Source organism: Pseudomyrmex gracilis, unplaced genomic scaffold (assembly GCF_002006095.1).
Source record: "Pseudomyrmex gracilis isolate BER0280 unplaced genomic scaffold, ASM200609v1 scaffold_185, whole genome shotgun sequence".
NCBI classification, from domain to species: domain Eukaryota; kingdom Metazoa; phylum Arthropoda; class Insecta; order Hymenoptera; family Formicidae; genus Pseudomyrmex; species Pseudomyrmex gracilis.
The window spans coordinates 296,205-314,978 of record NW_018020769.1 but is presented as its reverse complement, the minus strand read 5'-3'; the positions used below and the strand labels follow the sequence as shown (position 1 = coordinate 314,978).

The 18,774-nt window shown below is 40.9% G+C and overlaps 1 protein-coding gene across 2 annotated transcripts in view; it reads right to left on the bottom strand.

Moving 5' to 3' along the window:
* Positions 1–6,073: 6,073 nt before the first annotated feature.
* Positions 6,074–18,774, bottom strand: part of LOC109858063 (neuronal acetylcholine receptor subunit alpha-7) — a 209,969-nt gene continuing 197,268 nt past the window's right edge. For both annotated transcript variants that reach the window (XM_020434952.1, XM_020434951.1), the window contains 5 exons: positions 14,492–14,601; positions 12,795–13,009; positions 11,352–11,558; positions 10,604–10,757; positions 6,074–9,493 (listed from right to left, as the gene is read on the bottom strand). In XM_020434952.1, coding sequence (XP_020290541.1) covers positions 10,673–10,757; positions 11,352–11,558; positions 12,795–13,009; positions 14,492–14,601 — 617 coding nt within the window. In that variant the 3' untranslated portion in view covers positions 6,074–9,493; positions 10,604–10,672. The remainder of the gene's footprint in view (positions 9,494–10,603; positions 10,758–11,351; positions 11,559–12,794; positions 13,010–14,491; positions 14,602–18,774) is intronic.

Genomic DNA, 18,774 nt, shown 5'->3' with positions numbered 1-18,774 from the left:
ATGTATATTTAAAATGCGTTACCTATTTGCCTATATATATATGTATATATATATATTTGCATTATGTATATATGTATATATTTATATTCGTATGTTTTCTCAAGATGTATGCGTTGTGTGCGCGTCGACACATTATTAACATACGAAGCGTGAGACTTTACAATATATATTATCAATAATAACAAACCATTTTGTTTCTACTCGACACAATCGTAAGTAATGTCACGAGTGTTCCCCGCGAGCCGCTCCGTGTCTCTTGCGCGTGCGGAGGTAACGTCGCAATGCCCAGGTACCTTGATCGTCGCGTCTTTGAATTTTACTTTATTTTGTCCGGTGCTCACGATCGCGTCGCGACGAAGCACGTGTCATATAAAAATGTAAAAACACACATCGCGCGGGCACGTTTGTTTCGCGATTTTCTAGTTAACGGGCGGGAAAATCACGAGGCGTTCTCTTACGGCTCGTTTTTTTTTTTTTTTTTTGGTTGTCGATCTTTTTTTCTCCACCTCGGGATCGGGACGATCGTATTTCAAACACGCGCGTCGTCGCTCCATCTTCGGCGTCGAATCGAAATTGGTCGTGAGCCGCCGAATTAAATGTCGATTGGCAATTTTCAGACTATATCCTTCATCATTCCCAGCTTGCCTTGAGTTTGTTGGGAGAGCTGTGTAAACCCGCTGCTGCTTAATCGACTCTAATTAGTTGCAAATGAACGCGTTAAACTTCGCTTGCGCAACACGAAACCGATACCGCATCATGTGCGGAATTCTTTTATTCGATATATATATGTGATTCACAAAAGTATTTGAAACACTTAATATAGAAAACTTTTACTAATATAATATATGTGTTGTATGAAACTTTTTAAAATATCATTTGCACTATAAGTAGATACAACTATCATGATTAGATATGTAAAGTTTTAAACAAATCAGAAAATATATGTAAGAGTTATAAAATATTTATTTTAAATATACACTTTGCGAAGGCCACAAAAGTATTTGAACAGATAGAAATTTGTTTGAAGGAAAAACATAAACAAAAGATTTCGGCCGAATGTAAACAAATACGTAGCTAGTCGTCCTACAGATCGCACGGAAGCAACATTGGTCAGAGTTTAGTCATTCTGAATGATAAGAACGAAAATGTGTCCCAAAAAAAGTCAGAAATTGCAGAAAGCGAAAGGATATTAATTGTTAAGTTGCGTAACCAAGGAAAGTCTTACAGAGAAATTGCAAAATTTATTAAATGTAAATAGATCTATCTACGATACATTATATCATTAAAAAATCAAAAAAATAAAGGAAGTGTAAAAAAACAAGCACCGTTCAGGCCGCCCGAGAAAACTAACAGAGAGAAAAGAAAAAGTGTTTGGTTCGTGAAATACAAAAAAATCCAAGTACTTCATGTGTAAAACTTGCAGCAATCGTTAAAGAGAACTTTAAGAAGGATGTACATCCAGAATTACGTCGAAGAGTTCTACGTGAAAGTGACTACAAAATGCTAAAGTTCTTAGAAAGAAACCGTATATTAACAACAGTAATAAAAAGAAAAGATTGATATTTGCCAAAGAATTTATTAATAAGGACAATTCATTTTGAAATAAGGTAATATTCTCGGATGAGTGTAAATTTAATGTTTTTTGATCGGACGGACGGAGGTTTGTTTGGAGAAAAGCAAACAAAGAAATGGAAATCAAAAACTTACGTGCGACTGTTAAACATGGAGGTGGCTCAATTATGATATGGGGGTGTATGGCAGAAAGCGGAACAGAAAACTTAGTATTTATAGACAAAATATTGAATAAGTACAAATATTTGCACATTTTGCAAGAAAATTTAAGAGAAAGTGCTACGAAATTGGGATTATCTGACGATTTTTACTTTCAACACGACAATGATCCCAAACACACGGCAAAAATCGTTAAGAAATGAATTTTATATAATACTCCCCACACATTGCAAACACCACCACGGAGTTCAGACATTAATCCGATTCGAACATTTATGGGCAATAATAGAAAAAGAATGGAAAAAATTTGTCATAACTTCTGAGACAGTTTCAAAAAGAAAAAATTCTTGAAGTATGGAACTCTATTGCACCAAGTTTTACTGAAAAATTAGTATATAGTATAAACAGTCGACTTAAACATGTAATTAAGTCTAAAGGTGGGCCTACTAAGTATTAACAATTGTTAAATGTAATAATAATTATCTAATTCAAATACTTTTGTGGTTTTCGTAAAGTGTGTGTGTTTATAATAAATATTTCCTAACTCTTACATATGTTTTCGGATTTATTCAAGACTTTACCTATTTACTCTTGATACTTGTATCTACTTATAGTGCAAATGATATATTTCAAAAAGTTTCATACAACACACAGAGCGGCAAATTGCGCGAAAACGACAAAACAAGCTACAAACGAAACCGAAACAAATTTCTCTTTTGCAAAACAGATCTGGAGTCTTATCCGACGAGAAACTGATTCGGAGCAATTTTTCTCTTTTTTTTTTTTGAAGAAAACAAAAGATGATTTGATTTACAATTTAAAAAACAACAACAATAAAAAGAGCAATTATAAGCGACGTAAAAGTATTCGATTAAATTATTTGCAGCATTGTAATTTCGTGGTGAATCCAGCGAGGAACGAGTTGTGTCGACCTGAGCTCGCGTCGCTACCACCGCCGACATTTTCACTTCAAAGGGGTTTCGCATTCGGCAATTAATAATTAATTATGGTGATTCTTATCACAGAAGTAATTTTATATGTACGATATTCATGTTTCAATACACGCCCGCCCGCATCTACGTAGCGACGGGCGAAACGAGGTTGTTTTTTTTTTTTTTTGTTTTTTGGTTTTGTTTTACTACCGATGATGAGCGTTACTTCGTACGTGTCTCCTGTTTTAGTTCTTTTTGTTTTTGTTTTTTTTTTTTTTACATCGTATTCTTCATCGCACGGCGAAAAAAAGATAAAATCGAGAAATCTAGCCGTTCTAGCGGAAAGAGAACTGCGCGCGTGGAAATTTGATGCACCGCTTAATCCTTTAAGGCCCATCTGTCATTATACGAATGTATTATTTTATTTTATTATGTACAAAATTGTTTTGAAGTGAAAAGATCAAAGAAGGTTGTTTGAGTGAAAAAGTGTGTCACAGCGAAAAATGAAAGTGGTGCATTGTGCGACTTTTGTCATTTGCTAACAAACAAATTGGTCGAAGTTGTTTCACAAAGTATTTTTTTATACACGTGTGTATATTTAATTTTCCTTTTATATGTAAAATATATATAAATTTGCAAACGCCACACACACAGTTTTTTTTTTGTTGTTGTTGACAATGATCTTTTGACTTCGAGTTTTCGAAATCGGGGAAAAGGGGGGAAGAGGGGGAGGAGAGAATATATTTATACTGTCGAGAGAGAAAGGAAAAAGGACTAAGCGTGCGAACGTGACTCTTTAAACAGGAGATTGGCGAAGGCTTGTGCGAAGAGAAGCTGTGCGCACAAAGATAACCATGTCTCTCCCAAGTCGGCCCGATTCGTCCAGGAGTTTCGAAGTATTACGCAATGTTAAGCAAATACGAAATTTATACGTAGCGCGGCTTACTTTTAACGCGATTATTGTTTTTTGGATTAAAAATACAATAACACATCACGCAAAACTCCGTTGAATTCTACTCTCGTTATTCCCGATCTCAAAAGAACGACCGATAAAGAGAAAAAAAAAAGAAAATACTTTTGCAAATCGACTTGCGAAGTGTCCGAGTTGCGTGCGAGCTCGCGTTCTAAAATCGTTCAAGTAAAGTTCCCATCTCTGGTTCGGCTTGAACTCGGGATTGAATTCATTTTCAACGAGAAGAAAATCGATAACGTTACCGAAATAGGTATGTAACGCGACTTGTAACATTTTGTCATGGTTATCCTTTGTATAAAGTCGGCCGATAAATTCGGGGATATGTCGCTTGGATAATCGCTTGAGCGTGTGTGTCTCGTCCGTCTCTGTCTATTCTCACATCTCATATACGTACCGCGCATTATCGAATATTAAAAACGCAAATCGAGGTCGGTGCTTAACTTACGGTCTAAAAATCGATTTCTCGCGCGCGCGGTATATAACGTCGCGCCTCCTCCCCCCTCCGATGGATAGTTAGAAGTTCAGCAATTACATTATAGCAGCGATAGGTAAATAGTAAGTGTAGTTTTTTTTCTTGTTTTCTAGCGATAGAGTAGTAGAGTAATAGTAATATTATGATTAGTAACGACGTTTTTTTTTTTTTTTTTTAGTAATAATAATAATAGTAGTGACGATAATCATAATAATAATTATTCAGTAGCGCTAGGAGTATAGCGATAAATAGTAACGATAATTATTATTTTAATAGTACTATATAGTCCTGCGGTTATGATAAATAGCACTCTCTCTCTCTCTTTCTCTCGTATTTTTTTTCTTCTCTACAACGACAATTGTCTCGTTTCCTTCGGCGTAAACAACAACAGTATTACACGACTTTTCTCTTTCTCTCTCTCTCTCTCTCTCTCTCTCTTTGTCTCATTTATACCAAACGATTATTTTACGTGCACATATACATATATATCGAGCTTCTAAGAGCTTTAATTCGCTTTACATTATACAGATTTCGTTTTTTGTTTTTTTTTTCTTAATATATGAAATATGTCAGTGTTTATCGTGCGTGCAATTTTTTCTTTCTCGCTTCTCTTATATACTCTCGTTTTAATTACAATTGGGTTTTCGATCGCACGGAGTTATTTTATCCCATTTTGTGTGTGTGTATGTGTGTGTGTGTGTGTGTGCAACGCGCGTTAGTCCCTTAAATGTACAAACACCATGTAAAAGTTTGTTTACGTTGTGTTACTCGCTAGTTTCGTTTTGGTGAGCATTTTTTTGTTTTGGAAATAACAACGCAACTACTCTCTCATTCTCTTTCTCTCCTTGTTCTCACTCACTCACTCACTCTCTTTCTCTTTCATCAACGCCCTTTTCGCGTATCGTATGTATAAAAAAAATCTCCGGAGAAGCGGCAACGAAGACACTCAGAATACAAAATATACCGTACCTCGACTGCGCTGTTCGGCGCTTTAACAACCGCGTTCGGTTCTAGATTGTTTTTTTTTTTTTTTTTTCGTCTGAATGAACGAACGAACGCTCGCGCGGGTTTTTTAAAGTCGACGTGTTGCGGGAACTCGGACGGCCGAATTTTGAATCAAATTACAAATTCGCATCTGCGCGTCTTCGTTTCCACATTTTTGGGTATCACTATTGTAAGCAAATGTCGTTTTGCTCGCAAGTACCGCAGATAAAACGCTTCGTTTCCGAACGCGATTCGCACGCGACGATTTCGCTCCGACAGCCGATGTTTTTTTTTTTTTTTTTTTTTTTCATCTTACGACGGCGTCGCGACGACACGCTTCCTCGGATTATTCTCTCTTCCCTGATCTTCCCGCTTCGTATACTTATTTGATTACATACGTGTGACACGCGTGCGTTAGACGAGTTAGAAAATTACGCTAGATCGGAGGACGTCCTGGGTGAATCTCTCCCGTCGATCGTCGGCCACGCCGCCGATTGGCTTTTTTTTTTTTTTTTGTTTTTTTTTTTAAATAATCGTCGGTATTCGAATTCCATGCGACCGAAAGAGACCGTTTATAGCACGGAGTTCTTTCTTCAAGGTACGTATATCGCGTTTACGTTTCCGTAAACCGTGCGTAGGAACAACTCCGAGGAAAAACTGCTTGAATGAACGAAACCTTCGGTTTAAACACAACGCGTTCAAAGAGATATCAAGAACTCGACTCGAATTCAATTAGATATATTATCAGGAAAAATCGATGATTAGGAATTAGTGATTTGATTCGGTGATTACGATTCAATGATTACGAAAGCGCGTAATTCTCGAATTATCGTGAGCGCGTAGCCTAGTGTTTCTTGTTATGTTCAAGCTGTCTCTCTCTCACTCTCTTTCTCTCTTTTTTTTCTCTCTAGATATCGTATTAGTTTATAATATTATTATTTCACAAAGATTGTGACGCTATACATATATGTATGTATGTATATATATATATATATGCACATATATATACACAATCGCGATTACGTGTATAAAATATTTCAACATTCGATAGATATTTAACCGACTCTCATTTCACATCATCAACAAATTATTATGTTGCAACGATATTCGTAAACAGTTTTATCGCAACAAGCATTCGCGAGTCGAGAAATCACGTGATATAAACGGCTCTTCCGAATTATCTTCTTCTTCTTCCCTCCCCTCCCCCCACCTTCGCGTGTGGTGCTCACGAATTTTTTCTTGCGGTTCGTTGTGCTTCGAAATTGTGTTTCTCTCACATTTCGCAAATTTTTCTCCCTCGTCCTGTTCTCCCTCCTCGCGCGTCTCGAGGATCTCGCCGTCGTCGTACATCATCAATTCTCTCATCAATCACGCGTTTTTATTCGGACTTTCTCCCTTATTCTTCTCACCCCCTCGCGCGAAATGATTGTCGGCAATGTGATCGTTAAAATAAACCGTTTTTTGTTCTCGCAAAACAAATTTCGCATGATTTTCGATCGGATTTGATTTTGCTCGCTTTTTTTGTTTCTTTCTCAACCCCGCGATGATCCCCGGTGGATCGCCCTCTCTCGAGATTTCCATCGAGATTAGTGCCATTACTGCGTGTGTTTGTTGAAATATACGTGCAAATAGGAACCAGTTCACGGGAAATCTGTCCTCGGTCTTGAACGAGACGCGAAGAGCAATTCTGAATGGAATTTCCGAACCGCGGCGAGAAACGCAACACGGAGGAAACACGGAGAAATGGACAAAAACGTTTCTAACGGGAGGGAGGGATAAAATAAACGGCGTGTGGCAAATCAACGACGATACAATATACTCAGACGGAAACTCGTGTCTCTCGCTCGCGCGAAACACACACCCGCGAATAAAGCTCGCGCGCGTTAACGCGCGCGATAACGAGCGGATTCTGCGCGAGTCGGCGGTTCGTAATTAGCCGCGCACATGTGTAAAAAAGTCAATCCCGACCCCGGGAAGTTTTACGCTAATGAGTACTCCGGAGAGAGAGTAGTTTCCCCGCGCTGAGAAACAATTGATTTAAACTCGCTGGGGGGGTCACGTCTTCTTCTTACATCGTTCGCAAAATAAAACAGACAGCGACGATTGCGCGCTCACAAACAACGCGCGCGACGAATTGAGCGCGAACAACATTGTGATAAACGTATCTCGGTGTAAAATATACGATCGGCAGATTCCGACACATCGCATTTTCGAGATTTAATATTTTTAACAACGTCGCAACACAAATGTGTGTTGATTGAAAATAAATCTTCGACTTAATCGGAGGTAAAAGGTGTGTAATATAATATCGATAGCACATTTTAATGTCGTCGAACGGTCTGCAACGAAAAGAGAGTCGGGCAATGAAAATCGCGCGCGATCCACCGAAGCAACATAAATCGTCGTCGCGGACGTAAGCGTGTCCTCCGATATATATGTCGATCCTCTTTTTTTTCTTTTTTCGCAGCGCTTGATCACGATGGATTCACCGAGGTCCTCGAGGACGCGTGACTCTGTACGAAAACAGGGGTGGTCCAACTTGGCAGTTTTTGTCCGCCCTTGTCGCATTCTCGCTTTTGTCTGTCTGTCTGTCTGTGTGTGTGTGTGTGTCTGTGTGTGTGTATACATGTGTGTGTACGCGCGCGTTCGTATAAGATACACACCGTTCTCATGCGGCTCGCACGATTCGAACGAATGAGCGGGGGGGCCGATCGATCGATCGACCCTCTTTCGATCGACCGAATAAGCGACGCGTCACAGCCGCGTATACAATTGCACTTGTATCTCTCTCTCTTGCGTGATACACGCGCCGTGTAGTGGCAAACATGCGGCGCGAGAATATCCGGCGGAAGCGCGGAAGGGTTTCGCGTGTGTGTATAACGTCAGCGTTCGAGCACATGCGAGATAAAGGGTCTTTGAAGCCGGCGAGAACGTGAAAAAATATGTATCGAGCGTGGAGGGTCGATCGGCGCCGATCGTTGACGGTGCGAAAATTTCCGTTTTAAAAACTACTTTCTTCGCGAGGAGGCTTCGCGCAGCCTTTGACATTTTTTCTTTAACCGGCGTTTGTACGGAAGAAATAAGGGCGTACGAAGAACGAAACACAAACGGTAACACACAGCCATCTTTTCCTCTCTGTCTCTCGGTTCTCTCGTTCATATTGGTCACGGCGCCGCGCGCGTTCACCCTGCCGATCGTCCAGGCCGCACGATTTTTGACTTTCCTTATCCGTTTTGTTTGTTTGTTTGTTTTTTTTTTTTTTGTTTTTTTTTTCTCGAGATGGTTGAACACCCCTGTATTTCTATATGGCAGTTATTTTATTAAGTCCGTCTCGGCTCCCCACGAGAGACCCTCAACAGATCGCGGCGTTTAATTGTAATAAAACGACTCGGGTCGTTTAACTTTTTCGCGCGCGGACGTGCGTGCGCTCCACAAAGCGACTAACAGTATATTAATTACATCGTTAATTATTATTCTTATTATTTATAAGAAATATATCGTTATTGTTATTATTTATTATCGAAAGGCCGCAACAACGCTCTTCCGAGGACTGCGCGATCCCCCCCCCCCTTTTTTTCTCGTGACGCCGTCGACTATAGTCGCGCAAGTTTTTTCTCTATTTCGCGCCGTCGTCGCGAGATCGCATCGATTGTGACGAACGAGAGAGAATCGATCTCGATTATCGCGAAGAGAAAACAAAAATTACAAGAGAAAGAAACATTTCGATCGATGGGATCTCGCGATATGTTTCACTTTCAGACATTCTCGACAGCGTGTTCCTCACACCTACCTTTCGTTTACGATCTAGAGGCACTCTCTATCTCTCGGTCCAACTCGCATCGCTATCTGTACCGGGGCTTCGCATTTCTAGAAACGTTAATTAAGTCACTTAGAACGAAAGAAATGTAAACCGCAACGAAGCGTGAAATCGACGGAATCGGCGATTTCTTCTTGTTTTCTTCTCCATTATTTATCCTCTCTCTTGCCCTATTACGAAAGCCGGAAGCGTTTCCCAGGCGTGTTTCCCCCGGTAAGATTGAGATGTGCCGTCGCCTTACCGCCGCTGCCGGAAGTCTCCTGCCTTTCCCCGTGGCGTTTCGTGGTGGAACGTCGTTGATGGTCTCGCTCTTGCTCTGCTTCCTTATTCGCCTAAGTAAAAGCACCCTCGCGAAAGAAACCGGGCCGCGCAACCCGGCGGCGATTTCCGCAAGCGTTAGGAACCCGGGAACGTTACGGAATGTTCCTTTTCGTTCTCGCGCGCGGAGAATGGGGGGGTGGTGGTGGTGAGTCGCGCGGAGAGGCGCGAAAGCCAGCGACAAGTCCTCTTCCTTTGCCGCGCTTTCCCGTCACTTCGACGCGCTCGACGTAGCCGTCTCCTTGAATCGTCGTTGGACGTCGTTCCTGCGAGGGACAGAGAAAGAAAAGGGCGCGAGTATAACGCGATATGCTGCTGGACGATCGCATCGAAAAAAAAAAATAAATAAATAAAAAATAAAAAGAATTAATTTCAGGCGGGCAGGATGTTACGCGATCGATCGCTTTCGTAATTATAAAGTTTCTTTTAACTCATTTCGCCGTTGATAAAGTTCGCGTCTCTTTCTAATGTGTCCTGCCTGCAATTTTGTTTCAACTTTGAGATCAGCGCGTATGAATTTAAAATTCTTGCTAATATATTTCGATAAGTTGAAAAATTTTCAATTGGATATAACGTTAAGTTTCGAGAAAAAGAAAATTTCGATCGAGAGACGTTCCTCTCTCTTCCGTGATTGAATCGAAAAACTTTTGCGAGTCGATAAGATCGCGCACGAAATAAAAATTTCTTCGCTTTTCTCGAAGAAGAAAAATATTTCACATGATGCACACGCATGTTATATCTGCGCGACGAAGACTTTGCAACTGCTTCTTTTTTCTCTTTTTCTAATGAAACGCACTTTTTTGCACGTTTCCATCCTGAAGTGTCGAATCGCGTTTATAATACATTCCGCAACACCGTCGCGTTATATTCCGCGAAGTAAATCATGTTCACGATCAATTCCAATGCGCGCGAATATGTTCGATTACTTGAAATTGCTTGTAATCGAATGATCGTGCACACGCGTCTAATACATAAATAATAAACACGCGCGCCGCGCTTTGAAGCACCGCCCGGGCAATTACGCGCACGGTGAGATAGAGACATACGAAATTGGGAATTTTCGGTGCGCGCGCGACGATCGACGAGCCAGAGCTTATTATACGGTGCTTGTTAACATTTCCATGCAGCATTTAACTGAGTTATGGGTCATCCGGCTCGCGCGTAATGATCGCGAACTATTTGATCCGCGCGCGCGCGATACGGATTTACATACCCCGGTTTTGAGTCCGTAAACCGTTTCACGCGCAACGACGAAACATAATAAACACAGGAAAAACGCAATCGATGTGTTAATTTTCTTGCGATATGAGAAGAAAAATAAAAAAGATAAAATAAGAGACAATAATACAATAAAACAATTTGTTGCGGCGTCTTACCAAATTCAAGGAGGCGCTATCTCTGAGATTTTGTGTGTGCATTTTGACGGTTTGACCGGGGCAGTCTGTTTACTGGACGATTATGTGTGGCGCACGCCACAGTATCACCACCGTAGCCAGAACCGTGAATAACGTGAAGACGAACAGACAGAGCCTTGATTTCACAGGGGAGAAATTTCAATGTTAGTTCTGCAAGTAGATATCTCTGACAATAGAGAGATTTTAGACACGGACACATTAACGATGAAAAGTTTATTTGTATATGCACACACACACACGGGAAATCCGCGCAACTGAGAGAGAGAAGCGTGTTGGGAAGACGAAATTACTCCCAATACCATGTTTCAATTGCAGCGATTCACATTTCGACGCGAAAATAAATTTTACGTTTCGCTGAAATTTTTGCGGTTTTCAATTGAAGTTATAGGTATTGTTCCGAGTCTCAAAGGAATGAAATTGTTGAGCAAACCAAGCGTAGATTACTTGTACATCTAGTAATATTTTACTGAATAAACAAATCTCTCTCTCTCTCTCTCTCTCTATCTCTCTCTTTGCGAACAATTACAATAATGGTCACATTACAATAAAGTTAACGAGTCTGCGCATAAATGTTGAATGTGAATTTTCTTTGGGTGGAAAAGCGAGGATTTGAACTAAACTTCGTGTCCTGTGTTTAAAAGCTTTGTGTTAAAAGACACCGCGACGAAGCGCTTGCGCCACAACGCATAAAAAATTTAAAACATCCAACCTGTCGACCACCATGGCGGCGAACTTCCAGTCGCTAACGATCTCGTCGTCGTCGTCGTTCTTTTTCATGCGACTTGTGATGAACTGCACCTCCTTGAGAATCGAGTGAAGTTCCTTCTGCATGCCGCTCAGAGGCAGTGACGCCGATGTCTCCTCGATCGTCGACGGTCTGCTCGAAAGATGGGCAGGCGTGCCGTACGCCGACCTGCTGTAAAGAGATCATTGGACATGAACTCTATTTGCTTTAAACGTCTCTCTTTTTCTCTCTCTCTCTCTCTCCCCGAAATTCGGTGCCGTTTACTGTCTTAGCTCTAGACTAATTTTTCTAAACAGCAGCGTGTTCACACAAGAGATAATTTAAAAATCTCTCTAGAGAAAATATGTGACAACTTTTCAATATTTTCTTAATACTTCGCACAGAGAGCGAAACTTGAGGTAATATCGAAAACTATCGCGCGGTCGCGAATTTAAATCGAAACAATATGTCACAGGACCCCCACGTTTCCATTATCGAATTGCCGCGGCGACGTGACGGACGGACGAGAGAGAGAAAGAGAGAGAGAAAAAAAAAAGACAGATTGCTCGATGAAAATCGTCCGGCGAAACTAGAAGCGATTATCGAAGAGTCGGAACGAAAAAAAAAATGCGAAGGTGGAATATTTTGTTAACAGTCGGCGAGAATCCGGGGAAGAGGAGGAAGAGATGGAGGAAGAGAAAGAGGCAAAAAAAAAAAACTCACAAGAAATCTCGCGGGAAAACGCGAAAATCCGGATTCAGAGTCGGCGTTATGTTATCGAGAGTCGAAAATCTCGATATTTGATTCCGCAGCGGGATATAACCGTTACGGCCATTTTAACGGGCGACAGATTCCGCGCGCGAATGAATCTCCGCTCCGCTCGCACGTTATTGCACGGCAAACACGTCGTGTACCACTCTGTAATCCATTTACCAGTCCGTGTCTTGGATTTCTCTCCCGGTAGAGACGTGTAAAATAACGCTGAGCGTTATACACTGACAAACGCGTGCGCGCGCGTCGCGAGTTACGTACAACCGAGTGCATTTAATCGGCGGGGAAAAAAAAAACGCGTGTCCCGTGTCTGGTTCGTTGACATTGCGCTTGTTGCGCTCATCCGATGCCGGTCTGACAATAGATCATTATACGCGTTTGCGTTTGAGACCGAGTATTTTTTGTTTTTCCCCCAAATCGTTGCTTTTTTGACGACACAGGATTAAAGCGCGACGTGATTTCATGTGGGATTTCTCGCGGGTTAACGCTCGTCCGTTACCGAAAAAATAAACGCGCGCGCGCTCTTGTTAGCGAAAATAGCGCGGTTAGTCCAGAAAAAAAAAACGAGCGTAAAGCTCCTTTTACACCGCGCGAAATTTTCGCCAATCGCAACGAGCGAAGAAGAAATTTGAACCGGTGAGAAGCGGCGGCGGCTACCTCATATAGCTGCAGCTAGGATTGGCGGAGCTGTTCCCGCGACGAAAATCGTCGTCGATGTCTAAGACGTTCGCCAGTAAACTCTTGCTGCTCCTCTCCTGCAATTCCAGATCCTTCATCCGATTACCCATGAGAATGCCCCTCTTCGAAAGCTTCTTGCCCGGCCGACTCATGCGCAAAAGACGCGGCAGCCAGTTCAGAAACAATTGTCTCGTCTGCGTGAACACATCGAAATGAATTGACGTCGTCGTATGAGACGAGTCATGAATAAAATATTTCATCAGTTTTATTACTAGCGAGTTCTTGTTCTTTTTCAATGCTCGAACTCGACGAACAAGTTGAATCTTCCTTCCTTCCGAATCAAAGAATTATTCATCAGAGACTCGGAGAGGAAATTCGTGTTGTATTCCCGGACGGACTTTGTGTCAATAAGCGCCACGCGGATGCTTTGTAAACGAAATATACACTTGTTTGTCGGATCCGCATTACGTTTCCGGTGTGTGTGTTTGTGTGTGCGCGCGTGTGTGTGTGTGTGTGTTGACAAGAAACTTGCGTAAACCGACAAGTTGAGAGCAAGCGCCAACACCTCGAAAACATTTTGATCTTCTTAAGAGGTGAAGAGCAAATCTCTCGCTCGACGTGTGCAAAATGTTCTTGTTGTTATCAATATGCGAAATAATTTTTACACACACGCGCGAGTCAAACTAACGCGTTTAGCTGCGTCGAATCTATACGCAATCTATAGTTATCGCTCCTGTGATAATTGTTATTTCCTTTGAGTTACTAAACACGCGCGATTAGAAATATTAATAAATTATATATACGTGCACAACACACAGAGAGCGCGATTATGCGCGCGCTTAATATATATCTAATTATAATTATCTGAATGTTTCGCTGATAACAATAATTTCAATTAAATTTGGCATATTTATGACCGCATTTCATTATCGTGATTATAAATTACAATTTCAAAATTGCTCGGCGGTTCAATTATGGGACACAATGGGAAGCAATTAAATTTGTAATGCCGATATAATGCCGACGGGGCAATAACGAAAGTTGCAAGTGCAATTTCGACTAATCCTTGTAGTTTAAGCAGCTTAATTTCGCTTTGTGTTTATGTTAAAATGATTAATCTTTATTCGATTGCGGGGGGAGAGCGACGTTTTCCTATTCGCATTTTTTGAGTCGCGTTTTTTGTTTTTTGTTTTTTTTTTTTTCAAAGCAACTTAAAAAACATGCGCGTTTGATGCGAAAACTAGTTTTGCGTCAGATATTTCGCGTGTAAATTATTCTCGAAAAAATTTTTCACCGTCAGCGGTGACAGCGGGGACGAAAATATATAAATATATATGAACGCGCGCAAAATACACGAGCAAATATACTAACAAATACAAATAATTTATGTAATTATGTACACTGAGCGCGAGTACAACGTTAGCGGAGTTTATTTATTAATATCTATTTTTCACTATTTGTGTGTGCGCGCTCGAGATTACTTTGATGACCGAGTGTGCGTATGTGTGTGTGTGCGTGTGTGTATTATTGTTTGTTTCAACATTTGATCATTAAATATACTCTCGCTTGCACTTTATTGCGACTCTACTATCACTACCATTGTTTGCTGTTAATTACATTTAAGCCAACTAGCTATAATCGCTAATAATTGCGTGTAATTGCATAAAATTTCTTACCCAATTTGGCATGTTATATCTGTCGGGCGTTCTGTGATGATAGTTGAGCACCAGAACGGTCAATACGACGCTACTCGCCACCATGAACATGATGCAATTGAAGTATGATCCTGAATTCGAGGTATTCCCGAAAATCCCCCGAAGAAAGAACACAAAAAGAAAGCGATTAGTCACGGAAATAGCGCGGATTCGCGCTCTCTTCTCGCGCCGAGAATGAAAGATTATTATTTCTCGCGGATATAACCGTTTTCGTTTCTTAGTTTCCAGTTCGGTTCAACAGATCTCGCGTAATCTCTCTCGACGGAAAAATGCGCCTTCTTCCGCGGCGCATCTCGTTCCATTTTTGTTGCACCCGCGTTAAATCCTTAATAATCTTTCATTCTCTCTCACACAAATGCTCCTCGCGCGTTTCCGGTCGCGCAGCGCTCAAGGAGAGGTTGCGAAAAATTCGTCGGGGAAAACGCGTTCTTAAATGTTTCAAACTGAAAGGCTCTCTCGATAAGCGAGAGAGAAAGAGAAAGAGAGATACATTATAACGTATTCAAAAACTAAAAATGCCGTTCTCAAAGCGCAATTTTCCGCGCGGGATTCGCATTCCGATGTTATAAATATTTATCGGAACACCAAAAGCGCGAACTTCCGCGTTATTTTAAAAATCTGTTCCAATCCATCCGGGCGTCTCGCGTTTACACATTTTTCCCATTCGTCGTATCGCGCATCGAGGCTCGTTTCTTTTTACTTAACTTGATTTCTTTATCGGCGGGAAAACCTCGACGCGTCGTCGTCGTCGTCGTCGTCATTGTCGTCTATTTTCCAGCGAGTGGCAAGTAAGCGTACACGGAGGATTCTCTCAAGAATCGTGACGAAAATTCACGTGCCTCTCCTTCAGCGCGAGAGCGAAGACACACATGTCACGACGCGACATACACACACTTGCAGTTTTCAACACACACACACAGGGGCGGGTTCGGTGCCGCCCCAAAACGGGCCCTGTTTCACACAGGTCGACCCTTGGCGACACTCGCACACACTTGGAGGCGAAAATTGAAGAAGGAAACAATAGAGACAAGCGAAGAAACAAGCAAATAATCGGTTGTAACAAACACCACAAAGCTAAAGGTAAGAAACGCACGCGCACACACATACACACACATACATACACAAAAACAGATATACATACACACTTACACACATACACGAGAAAAAACATATAGATCACTAAGATACTAGAACACTACATATATAATATCAGCAACAGAGACAAGAAAAAAATACAGCAAAGACATCCGAGAGATGTCCTCTGAGTAGTCTCTTACGTGTTCCTCGCATTTCTGTGTGTTTTCTCTACAGACAGGCAGCGTAAAAATATGTCTGGAAAATGTCGACGAGATATTTAAAAGACATTTAAAGCGGCGTTCAGATGTCTTTTAAATTGTCATATCTGAGTGAGTTTTTCTTACGAATTCTTGTGTGTGTCATTTTGTTTAAATAGGCAAAAAGAGAGAGAGAGAGAGAGAGAGAGAGAGAGAGAGAGAGAGAGAAAGAGAGAAAGAAGTATAAGAGTGTACTTATTTGTGCGTACATATAGAGACGTGTAAAATGGAGTAACGGAAAGAGCAATAATGTTGCGCAGAGAAATACAGAGCGGTGGAAGAAAAATTACATCATTCATGCGACTACGGAAAATGCAGCTTAATCTCTATCGCTCAAACGCGCACACTAAGGCATTATTATTATCTCTACACAAACGTTCCGTGTGGATTTTACTACTAGTATCTTCTTATCTCGATATAAGATTGCAAAGAATTACTTAATTATTAGACACAACACAAGGATGCAACATCTCGTGAAAGAACGTTTTAAGCTGCGGTTGAGACTACGCACTAATGGGGGATCGGGATATCGACTCTTTATTATTGTCAGTCAAACGACTTATATATATATATATATCTTGCATCTTAATCTCACGATCACAAGTCAGAACTCGTACGTTCTGACGCGAAAACTTACGTGACTCGAGTGTCGCATGTTTTTCCAAGGAGAAATCAATACAATCGATCACATAGTCGATCTTGTTGTCCGCAGACACCGGAGATATGATTATGCGTTGTGCATTAATTAATTAAATTTATGTATTAATTCAAACAATTGTTTATGTTCATTCACACATTGCGCAGATTGCGTGTATCGCATTGTGTAACTTGCGATCCTGTGTTTTCCAGGATCCTTTCAGTGATGCTACAAAAAAGCGAACGCTTTAAAAGACTGCGAGATTGTGAGTGAAATCATTGCGTTAATGCGCACGCACTGAAGAGAAATGTGTAAGATGGAATTATTATTCCGAAAATCATCTTTTTTTTTTCTGGTTTTTTTTTTGTTTTTTTTTTTTTTTAAAGCAATACCTCTAGTTCCTGTGAAAAACGTATAAAATATTCCAGCGCCACGCCGTAAAATATTTTAATATCCCACTTTTTCTCGAATTACTTTTTTACGAGCGAATAACCAAGCTCCTCTTTTTTAAACGTAGAACGGAGGCAGCGTTACATCGCGCGCGGATGCGAAAAACGTTTCTCGCAAATTAAAGATTTTCGAGCGATACATTTTCATTTATCTCCGCACTCGGACGCGGAGTCGGATATTTTTATTCGCGCTTCCTTGCGAAAATTCACTCGTAATTCCAATTACTCTCCAGGTTCCTTCCCCTGGAGGTATATATATAATTATATATCGGAGAAGGATATGCGCTGCCGAACGAGCGCATTCAAAATGCCGCATTGAGAAAAATCAAGCGGACGAGAGGCGCGCGCGAAAATGAGAAAAATGAGAAACAAGAGAGCTTCAAGTGTCGGCGAATTAAACGCTAAAAGGGTTGCCTTCTTTCATGTTATCTCGGCACACTCTGTGTGTGTGTGTGTGTTTAATGGCTTCATAAAGCTCGGCACGAGCGTCTCAAGCTGTGATTAATCGCCGCGTATACGACTATCTTCTCTCGCGCCTTTTATTAATGCATCCTGAAGACTTGTCCGCCATTACGTGCCCGGTTGAATATTTATGACGTTTCGAGTTACTCGATCCTTTCGCCATAATATCGTCCGCCGGAGATTCGCACGTCGTAAGATAATAGCTGTAAAATCGCTCGCAATTTTGTCGAAAATGAAAAACTCGAATCGGCTAAACACTCCTTATTAAACGCGTTTGATTAACCGTCGCATTCAATTTGAGATCCTCAAAAATGATCAGAAAATCAATTGCCGCGATTTACATCGAGTCGACGATCCAAATATTTTGCGCGAATAAATTTGTTTTTCCGCGGATATTATAGATCAATACGATTTCGCATTTTCCCAAATTAAACGTGACACACACACGGCGGGCTTTCATATTAACGCATCGCGTCATGAGAAAATGATGATATTTCAGCGAAAACTCGAAACGCCTGGCAACGTCGCGGTTATTTATTCCGAGATATTTATTTTATACACGTACGTAGAGATAAACATCCGAGCACAGCGCGTATATACCGAAATTACGTGCCATCCCGAGCGTGAAAAGTGTTTCGTTTGTCGTTTTTTTTTTTTTTTTTTTTTTTATTAACAAAGTTTATCGATCGCTGGACTTATGACGCGTACGTGTCTTTTCTCTCCCTCTCCTGTTTCGAACAGAAATTTAAGCCTGTCAAAAAAGATCGTCCGCTGGTCGGACCTTCTAATTTTTCAGGATCCCTACGTAAACACATTTACTCGTCATATTAATACCGCACGTACGTGACCGGACATAAAGAACATTTTTCACTCGAATTTGCATACAGGTAGCCGGCTGCTTGTTTATACGTTATGCATAATACTAATATTATTATTACACATATATATGTATGTATATACATATCTAACGCAGCACATATTTTTGCAAAATATTTCCTACTTTATATAACGCGCGCTTTGTTCGGGCTGTCATATTGCTTCGATTTAATTACGGCCAACAAAATAATTGACGTCGTCGAATTTCCAACTGATAAAATATAGGTCGTAATTTAAATTATTCCACCGAATTAATTCGTCGTTACATGCGCGATGACGATGTCGACTCACTCTGGTCTGGTCAATGTGATGGTTAATGCGGGATTTGCGAATCATTGTCACAAATACCGATGTTTTGTCGTTGCTTCAAAATAATGCGGTAAGAGAAAATACACAGCGCGTGATGCATGAAACAAAAAAAAAAAAAAAAAAAAAAAAAAAAAAAAAAAAAACTCGTACACGCGCTCGATGATTACTTGCAAAATC